Source organism: Perissodus microlepis, chromosome 8 (assembly GCF_051167445.1).
Source record: "Perissodus microlepis isolate ML-2025 ecotype Zambia chromosome 8, ASM5116744v1, whole genome shotgun sequence".
Classification (NCBI taxonomy): domain Eukaryota; kingdom Metazoa; phylum Chordata; class Actinopteri; order Cichliformes; family Cichlidae; genus Perissodus; species Perissodus microlepis.
In genome coordinates, this window is record NC_140468.1 from 10,525,561 (window position 1) to 10,542,545 (window position 16,985).

At 40.1% G+C, this 16,985-nt stretch overlaps 1 protein-coding gene across 2 annotated transcripts in view; it reads right to left on the minus strand.

Annotated features, from left to right (window-relative positions):
- The window catches only part of dock1 (dedicator of cytokinesis 1), a 213,875-nt gene that overhangs the window by 30,802 nt on the left and 166,088 nt on the right, over positions 1-16,985 (minus strand). For both annotated transcript variants that reach the window (XM_084937450.1, XM_084937451.1), the window contains exons 31-40: positions 15,573-15,673; positions 9,426-9,484; positions 8,622-8,770; positions 6,743-6,828; positions 6,334-6,490; positions 5,603-5,643; positions 5,182-5,272; positions 2,434-2,553; positions 1,157-1,246; positions 147-251 (exon numbers count right to left, since the gene is read on the minus strand). In XM_084937450.1, coding sequence (XP_084793576.1) covers positions 147-251; positions 1,157-1,246; positions 2,434-2,553; positions 5,182-5,272; positions 5,603-5,643; positions 6,334-6,490; positions 6,743-6,828; positions 8,622-8,770; positions 9,426-9,484; positions 15,573-15,673 — 999 coding nt within the window. The remainder of the gene's footprint in view (positions 1-146; positions 252-1,156; positions 1,247-2,433; positions 2,554-5,181; positions 5,273-5,602; positions 5,644-6,333; positions 6,491-6,742; positions 6,829-8,621; positions 8,771-9,425; positions 9,485-15,572; positions 15,674-16,985) is intronic.

Here is a 16,985-nt window from a genome sequence, read left to right on the forward strand (position 1 = left end):
GAGAGATATGTGTGAAGCACGTATGTATTGAATGCTGAGGCTGAGAACCAAGCAGGCACCGGTAAATCTATTGATCATCTTTTTTTGACAAATGGCTCACCCACATTGTGCTTATCCGCCTTGAGTATGTCAGTGTATATACTCACACGTAGGAAGGAGGGGAACCCGGTGCCATAATAGCCTACAGCAAAGTAGTCTGGTTTGGGCCGGATGACCTTCACTATATTCTCATAGAACTGCGCCTGTTTCCGCTGTTGAGAGAATCAAAGACAAATTTAAGCACGCACATGAATTTTCCTTGCATATTTTACAGATGCAGTTGTGTTTTATCTCAAACTAGTGGTAAATTTCTCCCTTATCCTTTTTTAGTCTCAAGAGATTACAAATTAGACACACTACAGCATTATTTACATAACCTGTATGTATCTGTGATATATGAGTAACTATAGTCATTATACACAGTGTGCACAGTTATTAGACAATCAGTCCAAAAGAATTCAAAATCTCAAACTTGAATATTTAACTTTCTTTGCTATAAAAATTGGTAACACAAAAAGGAAAATAAAAGGTTTGGCCTTTCCAAAATATTAACCCTTCCTTTTTTAAACATCAGAATAATTTTATAATCTTCCACCTAAAATTACAAAATAACTCCAAAGGGCTTGTATGATACTTGTGCAATAAAGGGTTAACCCAAGTTTTTAGTGCCCCTTCTTGTCTGTAGCTGTCATGTCTTTGTACTTCTTTGGCTGCAGGTCTTGAATATCAACATTCCTGATGCTCCAGATTTAAATGTTTAAAAAAAGCACTCTGTAGGGCATTTTGATCTTTTTGTCACTTTCCCTTTTTTGTGAAACAATGAAATGTCTAAAGGTCAGAACTCAATAGCTTTTTTGGAGCACTGTGTTGGCCTGATTGTCAGCCTGATTGGCCCGTTTTCGCTACAATAATAATTATGCCCACATCTCATGTAGCATGTTAATGACTTTACAATGCATTCTACCTTGTTGTTAAATATTAGCTAAAATTGATTAAATCCATTAAACATGCATATGCATAAGGTCAGTATAATCTCCTAATAATTTTGCATACATTGTAATATCAATACAGTTTGCAACTTGAAAGTAAAGCTAACTAACAACATAACATTACTTACCAAGGATGCACTGAGTTGTTCAAAATCAAACATTTCATTCTCGTACTGCTCAGCCAGCTCCTTTCCCAAAATGATTGCCTCCTCCCACATCTAAATGATACATAAATAGTGAGAAAAATAAGATAAGATAAATAAAAATCAAGCATTCATTCGGTACCGGCTACTCTTTCCCAGACAAAGGTATTACGGTCCTTTTAAAATAAATTAATCCCTTCAACTTGTCACTTCCCCCCCCATTTCTCTGAAATGAAAATCCAGAACCTGTCCTTAGAAGCAGAAAATGTGTCATCATGCATGTTTCCTTGACTCAGTACAGTGAACTGTGTCACAGGTACATGTGAACCAGTCAAACATGTTGAAAAGCTTCTAAGTGGGTTCCTGACAGACTAGATTGGACTGAACTGATATAGGGCAGCCTGGAGGTGGACCAAGTCCAGACTGCTATTCACATTAGCCTCCCCTCAGTGAGAGCGGTGGTGGCAACACCATCTGGGACTGCTTTCTAGATGACACATCTGACATCCATGGTACTGTCCTCAGTTTAAACTCCACTCTCTCTGGAGTGCTGATGTATTCTTACAGCCACTGTAACACTTACTGATCACTCTGGTGGGTTTGTATGTGCATGTTTGTCCACAGCTCTTTCAAACTGTTGTCTCCCTAGCCACATCTTGCTGAGTGACAGCTGGCTGCAGAACCAAAAGTGGCGACTGCACCCCAACACTCATGACACATGCAAAGCTTTGGGACATCATCTTTGAGAAGCTGTGGCTTCAGTCCTACGGATTCAGTTCCAGGCTTAGCTTGCAGGTTGAAAAACACTTTTCTCCTTTGGAACAAATAACAGGCAATACACCAAAATAACACAGCAGCTCTGGTCCTATGAAGCTGGAAGATTTTTCTGGCTAAGGCAGACGAGATGGCATTCAAGTCCCTGACATGCTATGAGGGGAAAAGGAGAAAAGGGAACAGTGAAGAGAAATATAAAAGAAAAGAGGTTTTAAATGGAACAGCGTAAGACCTACATTGTGTGCTCGGATACATGCCTTCATCCATAAGAGCAGAAACTAAAAACAGGGGATTATCACTGTATCAGTGCCTGTTCTGCAGAAACAGCACATTAAACTTCCATTCAGTCTTAAAAACCTGCCTTTTCAAGCCAGGAAGGCTATTTAGCTGAGACGACAACATCTAAAAATAGCATCTCAGGAGTCGAGGAAAAATCATTATGTCCACTTATGCTTATGAGTGTGAGTAACTGTGTATGGATGCCTTACCTTGCCCTTGTCGAAGTAATTAATAATCTCCTGGTAGAGATGGTCCTTAAGCTGTCCTTGAGTGGTGGCCTGGTAGCCGTCTCTCTGTGTCAGGTGGGCTGCACATGCCTCATCTGACCACTACAGAAAACACGTTAGCACTGGGGTCAACACTGTACAATACGATACAGAGTAAAAAGGAAAAGTGACAAGAAATCAATTGCTGACTTATATCCAGTGTAAATGGGTTAGAGTGATGCGTGGTTCTTTTTATAAGCTGCTCTGTACTTTGACAATGCAAGATGGAAACGACTCTGCAAGAAACTCATATCAGTGTATACTGAATGAATCATTGATGGCATCAGTGCAAAGTGTAGCATTCCTGTGGCTAATGCTTAGTGTTAAAGGGGAACTATAAGCACATTTGGAGCTCCATATTTACTGAGTCACACAAAGCAACTAAAGCAGAGTTGCATGACTCGCAGTTCAGAGTAATCCTGTCTATCTTATACTGGGCTGCCCCTTAGCTGCAGCCGTTTTAGTGCTTTTCCTTCTGCATTGAAGCCAAATGTCTTCTGAGTAGTTGTACCTCACCAACAGAAGTTTTGAACATGATGTGGGAGGGGGAGCTGTGCTCACAGCCGGTGCCTGGCAGGACCATATTAGAGATATTCAGCACAACAGTGTGTGTCTGAAACAGAGTTCTTAGAAGCCTGAGCTTTTGCCTCATAGGTACAACTTGAACATATGCTGAGCTCAATATCTAAAACTCAGATAAGAAAAAGCATATCAACCCCCCCATAAAAAGCATTTAGAATGATAATCTACAGATTAGTGCACCAGGAGCTTCCAAGGGTAGAGAGAAGCTGGGCTTTTACTACCAGTGTAAACACTAGATACAACTGAGTCACACACTTACTTAATCTTGTTTAGTAGAAAAGCTTTTTCATTTTTAAACAATGAAAGACACAGAAAATAATGAAAAAATAACCCTGCAAGAATCAATGGATATTCTTTTGTTCTTATTGTTGACACACTATAGAGACTAATAAGGTTTCTGACAGCCTATAGCATCTTGGCAGAAAGACAGACAATCTGATTGGCCTCTGTGTACAGCAAGCGTAATCCTATGCGTCTGTCAGGGCTGATTCATTACTGGCCAATTTTAATTGGTTTCTATGGTGTTGTGAGTAACCTGAAGAGTTAAGATCTCTGACCAGGTTTTTTTTTTCTTCCGTTATTGTGATAGCCACATTTGAATAGCAAAGCTTCAATATTTCCATGGCCTTCACGGACAACGGGTGAAAAATTAATTGCACCACGTTGCTGTGGTATAAGGAAGGATTCTGGGAAGACTTGGCTTAGGTTATTGATTCTTTAGCGCTGGACTGCAGCATTTATATGTTAAAAAGGATCTCTGGTAATTCATGGACGGGCAGTGACCCTGTATCGACAAAACCCAAGTGCTGATACATCTCTGACTATGAAGAAAATGTTGTGAATTCATCAATGTTATTACACTGCTGCAGGTACTCTACTGGGGCACTAATTATAGCCAGTCTTACTCTATAAATGCTGGAGGATACAGAATTATATATAAATCATTCCTTCTCTGGAATTTTGTAGTTCTCCCTCTGCGTGTTAAGGTTCCATCCAGGTACTCCAGCTTCCTCGTGAAGTCCAAAACTGTGCATGGTAGGATAATTGCTGAATCAATGTGTGCGAATGGTTGTGTTAGCCCTGTGATGGACTGTTGACCTGTCTAGGGTGTACCTTGCATCTCACTCTGTGACAAATTGAATAGATTTCCCTCTTCCAGACAATAACAAATGGGATAAGGGGTTAAGAAAATGGATGGATGGATGGCATTCCCTCTCATTCATTCTTGTCTACACAGGCCTCGATGTGAATAAAGATCAGTCACTTGTAGATGAGCAGAATCTTAACAATAATAATAATAAAACATAGAACTCATGCTACAGATGCTACTGTGACTAGCGAGTGAGGAAAATGTGATTTAGTCACAGCCTCCTCTTCCCTGACGAGACCTGCACAAAGACCGAAGCAGCCAGCTATTTATGCAAAAACAGATGAGATGTTGGATGCATCCATTTTGGATAAAAGGCAGAGAGGAACAACTTCAAATTTAGGGTGTACCAAACCCCAGCTGGGAATAGACGCTGCAGTTCTTTGTATGAGGAGTTTTGCAAGTGGATGCGGTGTATATTTGGCAGGAGATAGAAACTTTCAAGGCTGGGAGCATGACTACTAACAAAAAGGTACGAACATAAAAGAAATGCTTCTTGATAATCTATAAATATTTATGTGCTCAATTTAAGTTGTGTCAGAAAGCTGCCCTTTTTCCACCTTTAAGTAGGGATGCCTTGCACTGATGCTTGAGGTGATGATGATCGTACACGTTTATCTTCAAGTATCCAGGGTGGTTGAAGCTACCTTTGTCTCTGTTTTAGAACATGAGCAGGTTTTTCTTTTAAATTAAAGATCAGATACTAGCTGTGACTTGCACTGGCTGTGCAAATAAAAGGCTGCTGTGCAAATTTGCCTCCTTAAAAGTTGTCGTATGTGCCACATTGGAATTAAAGGGATACAGCCCAATCAGTCATTTGCTTGACACCTTAACCTTAGGTTTAACATCTGCCTGACAGCAGCTTAACAGTGGTTATATGTTCAGTGTTTCTGTGTGCAGCTTCAGATATGTTAGAGAATGCACGTTAACATTTATTTTTTGTTGGCCTTGTGCATGGGTACCTTAAGCAGTTTTGCGTGCAGAAGCAGAGTATAAGCAGCCTCAGTGTAGTTGTCGCACTCTTTATGGAGGTCACACAGCTTGTAAAGGTACCTGGCAGTGAAAAAAGCAATGATTTATGGGTCATGACGAGGTGGGTCTTTCACACTTTAACAGACAGAGGGTTAACAGGCTCTTCTAGTTCAAATACCGCTTGAAAATCAGATGGAAAACTGACAGGTAAGATTGCAGACTGGGAAACATATTTTATCAAAATCAAATATTTTATTCTGGGTCTCTGGAGACCTACTTTATTTAATCTTTGGGAGGCAAAAATGTAGCTCAACTAAGACTCTTTATTACATCTATGTTGTAGTGCTTAAAATGCCTCACAGTGACAAAAACGCTTCAAATATAACAAATGGTTAACACGCAGAAGCTTACCTGATGTACATTTCCTCTCTGTCTATTTCCTTGTAAAAGTTCTACATTGTGGACAGAGACAAAGCATTAAAACGGGTTTAAAAGACATAGCAGATTTCCACTGAGAACAATGGTTGTATTCTGTTTATCTATGTAAAAAGAAGCCACTGGTGGATTATTTTAAAAATTAAAAAAACAAACCCCCCCCCCCCCCCCCCCCCCCCCCCCCAAAAAAAAAAAAACAACAGTATCAGGGCTTGTAGCGGGCACACATCCAAGCACCTAGTACACTGACTGGCACTGTCGTATTCACAGTCACATTCTCAGTGAAACCAAAGTTATTTAAAGTGCAGACTCGCTCAGATAAAATATGAAATATAGGCCATATGTCTGTAGTCTTTTCAATGTGCCTGGTCATGTGAGATAGAAGTGACATTTTGGTGCTTCCAGATGAAATGTCACTTTAAAGAACAGGTGGTTTAGATGAACAGCTCAGGGATAACACTTTAATGCACTGACATGTCGAGGTGCCTGCTACTGCCGTCTGTATGTAATTCTACATCATTACGGTGTTTTTTACCGGCAACAATAATCTATGACAGACAACCAGGCGTTGATAACACAAACAATTACATGTATTGTTATTTATACATTTCATGTGTATCATTTCACGCAGGGGGTTCAAATCTAATTGTGCATGTATCACCAGCACTCGGCTTATGCGCATTCAGGATTGAAAGCAGAGATCTTACAAGCACGTTGACAGTGCAGCTCATGCGGTTCTCCTTGTTCTCGTCATGCATGATGGTCCTGTAGTCCAGCAGCCTCTCCAGCAGACGCACCACCAGAGTGACGAAATTCTCACCCGTCCTGGCCAAGTACTTGTGCTTCCTGCAGTGCTCCAGTAAGCTGGTGTTTGTGTCGTGAGGTTGGATGGGGACACAGAGACACAAATGTGAAGTATGTATTAAAGATGGTCTTTGACAGCTGAGGATTCAGGAAAAAGCTGTGTTTTTTACACATTAAAACAGAGTTAGCTGCGATGGCAAGTCGTGTGATCATCAGCACACTGTGATTATTTTGAGAAGTGCTATGTTGCAATTAGCATTATCTAACTTGCAAGAGGCTCAGGCATAATCCTGCCCATTAATCAGCACTTACATTTTCTGAAAGAGAACTTTGTACTGCTCGTCTCCGCGGCCCCCTTCCACCTCGTGATCCAGCTTGGTGATGATCTCGTTCTCAAACTGCAATTAGACAGAGCAGGCGTAAATAATCAGTGTAGCTAATTTTTCAATTCATTAACGCCATCTCCCTGTTGCTCTCTCTCTCTCCAACAAACCCAGCTGTGAGGGTTTACGCTTCAACTTAAATCGTCCCTTATTTGCAACGGAACTGGCTGTGAGCCGGTTCCGATTTTCTTTATCTGTTGAAATTCTATTAGGACACAACTGAAAGTTGCATCATGAGACACCTTGCCTGTACTTTTTGCTCTGTAGTTGCTGTATCTGCTGACAGTGATGCATGGATCTATTTTTCCAATATTTGTATGTAGCAGCTGTATAAAAAAGTGAATTTCATTGTGCTGAAACAAACCTTTTTTCACTGACTTTTTGATTTACTTGTGTCTTGGACACGAGTAAAGGAAAAAAAAGAGTGCAGCAAAGTAGAAAAAGATATGAATGCTGTTTTCTGGAAAGCCAAGGACTTATAACACACAGAGAAAGAGAGAGAACTAGTACAGGAAATATACTAGTTCTCACAATTGTAATCAAAACGTTACTGATCACAATTCATTGAAAATGATAGGAAAGTAGCAAACGCCCAAAATGATCCTGATCCAGACAGAAGATATAAAAGCTTTGCACACTTTCACTATAAAAGGACACGGCTGTGCAACCAGTAAAAATGATATTGGAGTGCTATGGTTTTCACAAGACTACAATGGCGAGCAAAGAGACATTTGGAAAGTGCTGTTTCTTTACTATGATAGAAGTGAAGTACACATCACGTATTTCGGCAGCTCTCAGAAAACATCCCAAAGCTGAAAACAGCCTGTGAAATTTTATGACAGAACAGCTGTAATCAAATGGATTTCCTCATGCAGAAAGGCTTAATTTTGGATTGTAACGAGGCATAACATTAAGTTCCACTTACCATGGCTGTTGATAATCGCAGCACAACAAAATGAGATTTGCAGAATTACAAGTAAGCTGTGGGCTACAAAACTTCTTCCTTACTTGTGTTCTACCTTTGTATTCCTTTATTGTTTCGCTTCATCTAAAACCTTGTTTCCAATAAGCAAGAAACTCAGTTACATCTTTCCGAACTAAAGTTGGGAGGTGTGCACCAGTGAGTGAATACTTCATAAATTAAAATAATATTTCTTTATGTACCTGTCCAATGAATTTGAAGATTTTATCATCTACAATATTAATATTAGTAAGTGATGAAAAACTCAGAGAATCCAGAAAATATCTTGTAATATGTACTAAAAATAAGAAAGAAAGCTAACATCAATAGGTGCAATAATTAAAATAAAAAAAATCAAAAGTTTCTTTTTCCCATATATACGTGTGTGGGTGTCTTCTATGACATAGCTGATTATACGCACTATGCACTGCATATACACACTCACGGGCCAAGTTATTAGGGACACCTGTTCAAATGATTGTTGATGCAAATATGTAATCAGCCAGTTGCAACAGCTGGCAATAACTCCATGCATTTAGGACTGTAGACACAGTCAAGACCATCTCTAGGGTATTTCAAAATTGCCCGAAAAAGAGTAAATGTCCAGTGAGTGCCACTTCTCTGGGTGAAAATGCCGTTTAAAGAACAAATCTCTAAAGAACGTTTCCAGCATCTTTAATCTGGAGAGTTAAGACGACAGGTCCAACTAGGTAGTAGAAAGATGTACTTAATAAATTGGCCAATGAACATTTTCATTTTCATCTTACACATGATCTTAACGTTGCGTTTTTTTTTGTTTGTTTTTTTAAGTAAAGATGAGCTGTAGTTCATGTTTCAAATGACACACCCGTTGGAAATGCATTGTGAAGTGGAACTCGCACTGCATCATGTCAAAGAAGATAGGGATGGTGGCCTTCCGCAGCTCGATCTCAGGAACTAGTGTCATCTCCAGGATAGGACCCACCATCTCCGGAATGAATTTTATCTTGTGGGGCCCTTTGAGATGAAAAAAAAAAAAAGAGAGAACAGAACGTGTAAGTGCAACCTAACTGCACAGCTCATTTGCAGAATTTAAATTTGACAGAACAAATAGCATAAGTGAGGTAACAAGGCATAGATAATCCTTAATCCAGATTTAACAGTTGCAGTTTCAAACAATAAGGAAATGTGTCTTCTGATGTTTAGCAAATCTCCTCTCATCACATCAGTCAAGCAGTAAATAAGTGAAAACCAAACACCTTGGTTAAAAAAAAAAAAAGCAATGGGTATAATAAACCCAGAAAATGAATCAATCTAATCTAGTGGAAAGCTCTAATTAGAGGATCAGATGGTGTGGGTTGCATTGAAACGGTAAGCATGAATGCCAAAATCTTAACACTCCAATCCCTGTATACAACAATCTCACTCCACCGAGATCTGACTGCCGTGTCTATCTTACTGCACAAAATAACACTAATTAACACACGACTGTCTATACTTAGGTAACGACTGTTAACATATACCTTGCAGGATTGACATGTTACTTGGTTGGCAGATAATAATAAAGATAAACTGAGAAAACACTGCTTCAACAAGTAAATTCATGCATAAAAGGGATTTTATCAGTTGAAAGTGAAACATCGATAGCGACACATGGAATGAGCTTAGCTACCTAGATTGTACCACATATCCCTGATTTCAAAGCCAATCTGTCTTCTCATGTCCTGGTACCTGAAACACAAACAAGGTATAAATGTTACATTGGCTGTTGTAATATCCACAGAAGATGAGAAACTCGATATAAACAGTATAAACACAAACAGTTCTTTATGACTATTTCAACTGCCTAAAAAATCCAATATACTCTAAATTTAAATAGCTGTCCTGTTTCATCTGTGCCGTCCCGCGCCTGAGTCAAAGTCAGTGTTTGCCGTAGTATGAAAATGTGAACTGAATTGAGAGAAAGATCATGAAGGAGAAGTGAATAAAGTAAAATCAGAAGTAAACAGGCCTTCTTTAGAGTGTCCAGGTCACAGTTTTCAACATCAGCTGTGACAAAGTTAAAAAAGTACTTCATAGCCCTGATTAGGGCTTTTCGGTCTGATCGAGGTCCATATAGTGTATGCAGTGACCTAGCTTAACACAATATAAATTTATCTGAAATATATAGTAAATAGTTTCCCACTCTTTTCCTGCAGGGAGCTGAATAAATCAATCTCTCTCATCTATGTCTGAATGATACTCGCTTCAAAAGCATAAAATTAGACTGTCATAATGAAATTCATAATGACACAGATTCATTGATCTGGGATCATGGTGAGTTAGTTTAGTTTTGTTGTTCCACAATGTTCTTTGAAATATAAACACACCCTAATGAGATGTTTCCATGCAAGTTCGCAACATACACAGAAGCTGACAGTAAGTTAGTCTGTCTTCTGCTCTCTGTACATATTTGAAGACGGGGGAAAAAAATCCAAGGATGATGACACAAGGGAAAGTGTTTGATCAAACAATCTTTGTTGGTGCTAGTATTTTTAGGTCGACTTTGTGTGTCAAGAGCCCTTACATAAAATAAAGATTTGCAGAAGAAGCTAGAAGGAGAGCTCTTGCCCTGACTCTTTGTCTAGCTTGTGCGTATTGTGGGCTTATAAGCTGATCAGCTCTGCCACGTCTGGGTCATGAACCAATCTTCATTGCAGCTTGGTGCCTGTCTTCCCTGCCTATCGTACTGTCCTTAGGTCACAGAAAGGACATATAGTGAAGTAAAAAGGACAGAGAGGAAAAGACAAAGCGTGAATGATGGAGACGCTAACAAGAGTGGAAACAGCAGGCAGAAGGGCAGAAAGGGTATTCTGAATCCGATCACATGAATCAAACTGAATGGCTCTTGCTCCTTTGACAGACTGAACATTTCATAGGAGAATAAGCCAATCCTGAAACGGGTTTAAAAAAAAAGGCCAGCAGCATTTTCACAAATTTGGTATCAAAAGGCACCTTAAGTACTGATTCTGGTGACATCCCTACAACGTTCAGACCAACACAAGTAACTAATATACCGCGGCTCTGTTTGGATGCAATGCTAAACCATCATAGTGTCTGCTTAACAATCCTGCGTGGTTGACCCCTGCTCTGATTGTTGGTATGAAAACCTGTGCTGCGCTGCCATGTTTTGTTTTTGTTTTTTGGGGGGTGTTATATTTAAGCAAGAATCGAGATTTAATTGTCAAACAGCACTTGCAGATAATTACAGATCTCCTCGGGAATGTGGATAAAACAGAAAAAAATATATTGACGTGACTGAAACAAGATTGTGAGATTTGAAAAATAGCTGAAAGGTCTCAAGTAAACTCAAAACCCCTCCTTGCCTAAGTAGAATATGGGTTCCGTCTAAGTGGAGTTTGCATGTTCTCTGTGCATGTGAATGGTTCCTGTGGCTACTCCAGCTTCCTCCCACAGCCCAGTGACATGTACATTTGACTTACTGCTGATTCTTTCTTATATTAAATATATATCTTTATTAGATGTAGTAGATGTGGCAGTAGCAGACTTTGGACAAACTTTTTGTTTCAGACCTCCAGCTTTTCTGTGCATTTTGGATCAACCACAGCTAGCAAAAAGAAAACCATCTGGAGCTTGCCACTATTTGCTGACTTGATGTAAGCCTACATATTCACTGCCAAACAGCCTTTGCATTTCCAACCGTACACACTAATGTATTTTGACAGAATCCTGAAAAAGTAGCTGCATCACCTCTTTACACACTGGTTTGGGTCAAAACAATTTACCATACTTATTTGTTAAATGGTAGAGCCCGAGGATTAATCCTCACAGTTTTTGGCAAAGTTATAAAAACTAAATCAATTTGCATTTTTATGTATCAGGTATTACATGTTTGACTGTTTTTGCATCTTGTTGGGGCTGAAATATAGTCCTGTGCATATCTGCAAGTATGGCGGCTCACAGCTTGCGTGAATCAGTCGTAGGAAGTGCGTTTCTGTTCCCACATATGGGCGCTCAGATGACTGTGCAGAAGGCATCGTGTCCTCATTGCGGCTGAGACAGATGTACGGTGCTGTTCTGTCACACTCCTGTAGGCAGCGGACAGGCAGCTATGACTGTCAGCTGTCAGACCCTACAACATATACCTGTCAGCCACGGGCAGAAACCTGTAGGGGAGGTTAACTAAGAATAAAACATTTGGAGAGAGACAGTAGTGTGTGACTGGGGGCTCCTGGTAGTTTGTGTTGTGTAATGTAATTGGGTCAGAGGGCAAACATCAAGGCAGAGAAGAAGAAAAAACAGTAGAGGTTGTGACTAAAATACAGAGAAAACAGATTGACAAGCAGAGCCCTGTAAGGGCAGCTCAGCTGTGATCAAAGCTTGAAGCAAAGGAAGTGTGAGATATTCACAAAACCTGTCAATACAATGCTCCTCCTCCTCATCACTCAAAAGTGGCTATTATGACAATGACATTGCTGCATGCTCATTTATGAGTACATGTGTCTGTGTCTCCATGTTCTCTGCGTAAGTGCATATATTTCAAAGTAAAGGGGAAATGATGGTTAAAATTAATTGCACAGTTTCTGCCAATTATAGCCATTATTAAGACATAAACAAATATCAACAAGGATTATAATGGATTTTTAAGGTCAGACAAATAATTAACACCCTGTTTTATTGTGGCAAATTGTTTAAAAAAAATGTCAATAACAATATTTTATTGTACAGAAAACTTAAATATTATTTTTCTCTGCCAAAGGATTCAGCTATAGTTGTGAGGTTTTATCAGCTAAGTCAGAATGTATGCAAATTTGTTTGAAAATCACCCCAAATCTTGCTTTATTTATCACTTTTTACTATGTAAATATTTATTCTGATGTGTTTATGCTTTTACTTTGGAGTTTTAAGTCTGTGACTGACAAGTTGCTATGGTATCACCATGCAGTTTCCCCTCAAATACTGCTCAGGGTTCTTGAAAACAAGCCATAGCCACAGAGGAATCCACAAAGGTGACGTCAGTGGCTACGTCCATCGTTTATAATCAGCAGCCTATGATTACAATGGGTGTTGGAAATGATGGTTGAAACTAAGAAAAATAAGACCCAGACTGCCATAGATATATTTATCCTCCCACTCAGGGCATGCAGACATGTAAGCTTGTTATCTGTGCCTCGGTGGTCTGAGTGTGAGAATGGCATTAGGATTACACAGGCTCCAGTAATGGAGCAGAACTTCACAAACAGCACTAGTAGATGTGTGATGCAGGGACAAAAAAAAGCCAATGCAAAGTGCTAAAGAGCTGTGCTTCACAAATCTTTGATTTCACCCCTCTGCTCTCTGCTTCTGAGCAAGGCACAATAATTGGTATTGCAGGGAAAGCTTACAATTCAGCCACAAGCAGACAAGGATACTGGATGCAGAGAGGTAGAGGTTAAAAAAATTGAGCAGTAGGAGGAGGGACGGTGGAGAAAGAGAGTGTGCAGGTAGAGTTGTAAAGACTGTGGGAAAAAAATGACAATCCCTATAATATTCCTGTTTTTTTGCTTAGGACAAATCAAAAAAGACTTGGTGGGGGTGGCTTGGATCTTGCATTGTGTTTGGCTGTTGTGCTGCATAGAACATTGTTTATTATCTATTGGGAGTTCACCGCGGCCAATAATAAAGCGCGGCCAATAATAAAGCACTGACAAACGAGCAGTCTGCCTGTTGGGCGTGAGCCAGCGTGATGTATATTTCAGTGTCAAAAGCTCCTCAAAATGAAGATGAGAGCCAATATGCTCTATGTCTGCCCAGAAAACATTTACAGATTTGGATGCATTATCACAGTTTCTGAGAAACACTAATGTAGATGAATGGCTCTTTGTGGATAAAGGGAGCCGGATGAACAGGAAATGAATAGCTCCCTGAATTTATAGCTGAAAGTACAATTAAGCAGATTTTTAGAAGCAGTAAAAAGGTCTAAATTTCAAGGATTTAAACGTTCAGCTATTTAAAAATTATGGGCGGTATAATAACACAATTTTATTTCTCCTTCAGTTTCTGTCTTCAACAAATGAAAAAAAAACCCAGAAGAGTGATGACCTGAATATCGAACATTACCCGGTAACTACATTTTGAATGTAATATATGCCTCTTCCTAGCCTTGAAAGTTTTGCAATTTTACAACATGGACAATGTCAGAATAATTTAGTCTGGATGTTGTTCATAACTAGGGATGGGTACCGGTATCCGGTGCCATGATGGCACCGGTTCTGACATAAACGGTAGTAACCAGACCGAAAAGCAGCGCACATTTCGGTGCTTTATTTCTGTGCTTTTTTTTCCTGAGCTGTGACACACTTTAGATTCTAGCCAATCATTTTACGTTTCCGAGGATAGTAGGCGGGTCCAGGTACGTACGTTCTTTTAGAGCAGAGCTACAGATTAAAAATGACCAAGGCAAAGCGGTCAAAAGTCTGGCTGTACTTCACAGCAAAAGATGCAAACTCAGCAGCCTGCAACAAGTGCTTTAAGCTGATACTGTCAAAGGAGGTAACACCTCAAATCTGATGAAACACCTGGCGACGCATAGCGTTTTTTTTAAAAGCCGAGAAATGCGCCGTATTTGATAGCTTGCTGCGAGACCTCACACCGAGCACATCTGCCTGTTATCGACCCGGAGTTAGCAACATCCCCCAAAAACCCGAAGAGTACAGTCCTGGCCCCTAGCCCTGCCAGTGTAGCAGAAGTGATGAGGATGATGATGGCAGCAGCAGCCGTTCTTCTCTGCGTGAGTAGCTTAATGTTGTTCGTGTGTAATTTACGTTGAGTAGGCTAACCATGTTATTACATTAATGCATGTAAGGTGAACTAGCAAACATCATCATAGCTACATGCGGCTGTCTTCTTGTTTGATGGCAGATGCTCCCTTCACCCTGGCCAAAAAGGCTAAAATGACCAAAGGAAAAATGGAAAACAGTTAAACATGAGAGGTTTTTGGACCAATTTTGTGTTCTCCATTCTTTAAGCACCGGTTTGAGCACCGTTTAATCACCGGCACCGTTTCAAAAGTACCGGTTTGGCACCGGTATCGGATAAAACCTAAACGATACCCATCCCTATTCATAACGGCTCTTTCTTTCATGTAGCAGCCAACAGCAGGATAACCATGTTCTTACCATTAGAAATACTTTTTTTGTGGTGGCAAAGGTGTCGCCAAGGTACAGTGTGCAAGAGACAAAGACTAATGACACCCACTGCCTCGCTCTGAATTCAACAACTGTTACCTGATTTTTGGGACTCTGTATTTGGGGGGCCGGAAGGGTAAACACTAGCTAATGTCCGACGTGACTGATTTGAATATTTGTGTTCTTGCAAACAGCTCTGCTGGGTAATGTCGAGAAAAGCAGCAGTACTAAAACAGCTTTATTAGGCCTGTACTGCCTCTGCCAGAACCACAGGAAGCCGTGTTTGCACATGCACTACAACCTGGAACATTTTTAGATATCACCCTGCTGGGATGTATGTGAGAAAGCACATGTTCAGATTGGTCAGAAATGGCTTTAAACCAAACAGCTACCCCAATATAAAGTCAATTAAGCCCATAGTTAAATATAAAAACTTAGGTAACTGTCAGGGGAAATGCCAGGTTTACCACAGTGTAAAATGTCCTGTTGTGCACTGCATGCGAGAGAGTTCAACACTGGTCAATGTCTGGGTGTGAAAATAGTTTATCTGATGAATTATACATAGTCTTGTCATGGTCATGCTGGGGAGGGAACTCGAGCTGTGCTGGTGGGAAATTAGGGCATCGTGTTTTTTTGAGAGTGTTCATTCTCACCTGTGGAAGATCTTAGCTCTTTTGTCACTTGAAAAGTTCTCTAGCTGCAACGACTCCTGGGTAAGGAAGGCCACAGCCAGATGAAAGTAGTTGTTCCACAGCTGATCCAGACACAGACGGAAAGACAGGAAGATTGCAGCAAAAGAACAGTTCAGAATGTGTGGTTACAGTTGTTCCAAGACAATAACAGTAACAGACTGGATTAAATAAATAATACAATATATTACAAAGTTTGGACATTTTTAAGAAATAGCTCTAACAACAGTTTTATCCAGTACTATGCTACGTGAGCAGGAAAGCATTGCAGTTTCATTACACTGCAATGTAATGATGAGATGGTTACACTTGTATGTCAGGAATCTGTCCAAGTGGACGAAGAGGGCGCTGATTTAGGCCAACATCATCTAGAGAACACACTACGGCTACGTCCACACGTACACGGGTACTTTTGAAAACTGAGATTTTCCGTTTTCGTTTTAAAAAATAATCCCGTCCACACGTAAACGCAGAAATGAAGGAAACGCTGCTAGGAACATGCCAAAGCAACAGGTGGCGATATATTCCTAACCGTGTAGAAATGTTGGCCAATCAGAAGTCTAGAAGCCTCGGTGGGAAATAGTAAACAAAGCTGGGGCATAGAAGCAGAACCGAGTCGTATGTGTGGAGGGACAGTAACTGTGTGTGTATATGTAAGCATTTAAACACTGCAGAGAGTACAATTAACAGTAACAGTATTGTAGAAATTCATTTCACCGAAACAATAACGTGGCGCACAGTGTGACGTCAAAAAAGGCGCACACCTTTGACGCTGCGTTTTCTCCGTTTTTCTCGTCCACATGTAAATGCAAAAACGGAGTTTTAGAAAATATCCACCCTGGCAGGCGTTTTTAGAAATCTCCGTTTTCAGTGACAGAAAACGCCGTTTACGTGTGGACGGAAGGTGCAAACGCATAGAAAAATCTGCGTTTTCAAAAATACCCGGGTACGTGTGGACATAGCCTACATCAGACAATGACAGAAGCTAAAAGAAGTGCAATGGTGTCTGGCTTTTTTTTTTTTTTACTGCCAGCCCATGCATGAGTATAAAACACAACTCTTCATGATATTGATAATTTCTAAATTCTCTTTGCCCAACCCATGTGCGTTAAGCTATGGAGAAAACCCCACAGCTTTTTCCTCAAACCATAAAGAGGCCTCCGGCTCCAAATGCTGTATGCAATTAACAGTAGAAAAAGACTGTTACAATGACCAAGCTTTAACAGCAAAGCTCACAGCAGTTCAGTTGTTGACAACATTAACAATTTTCCACATTTCAGACATTTAAAAAACAAGTAGAAAAAGCTGTTCAATTCCAGGGTGAGCAGGTTAAAATATTCAGAAATGCACATAAAATTGCTGGCCATTACAGGGTAA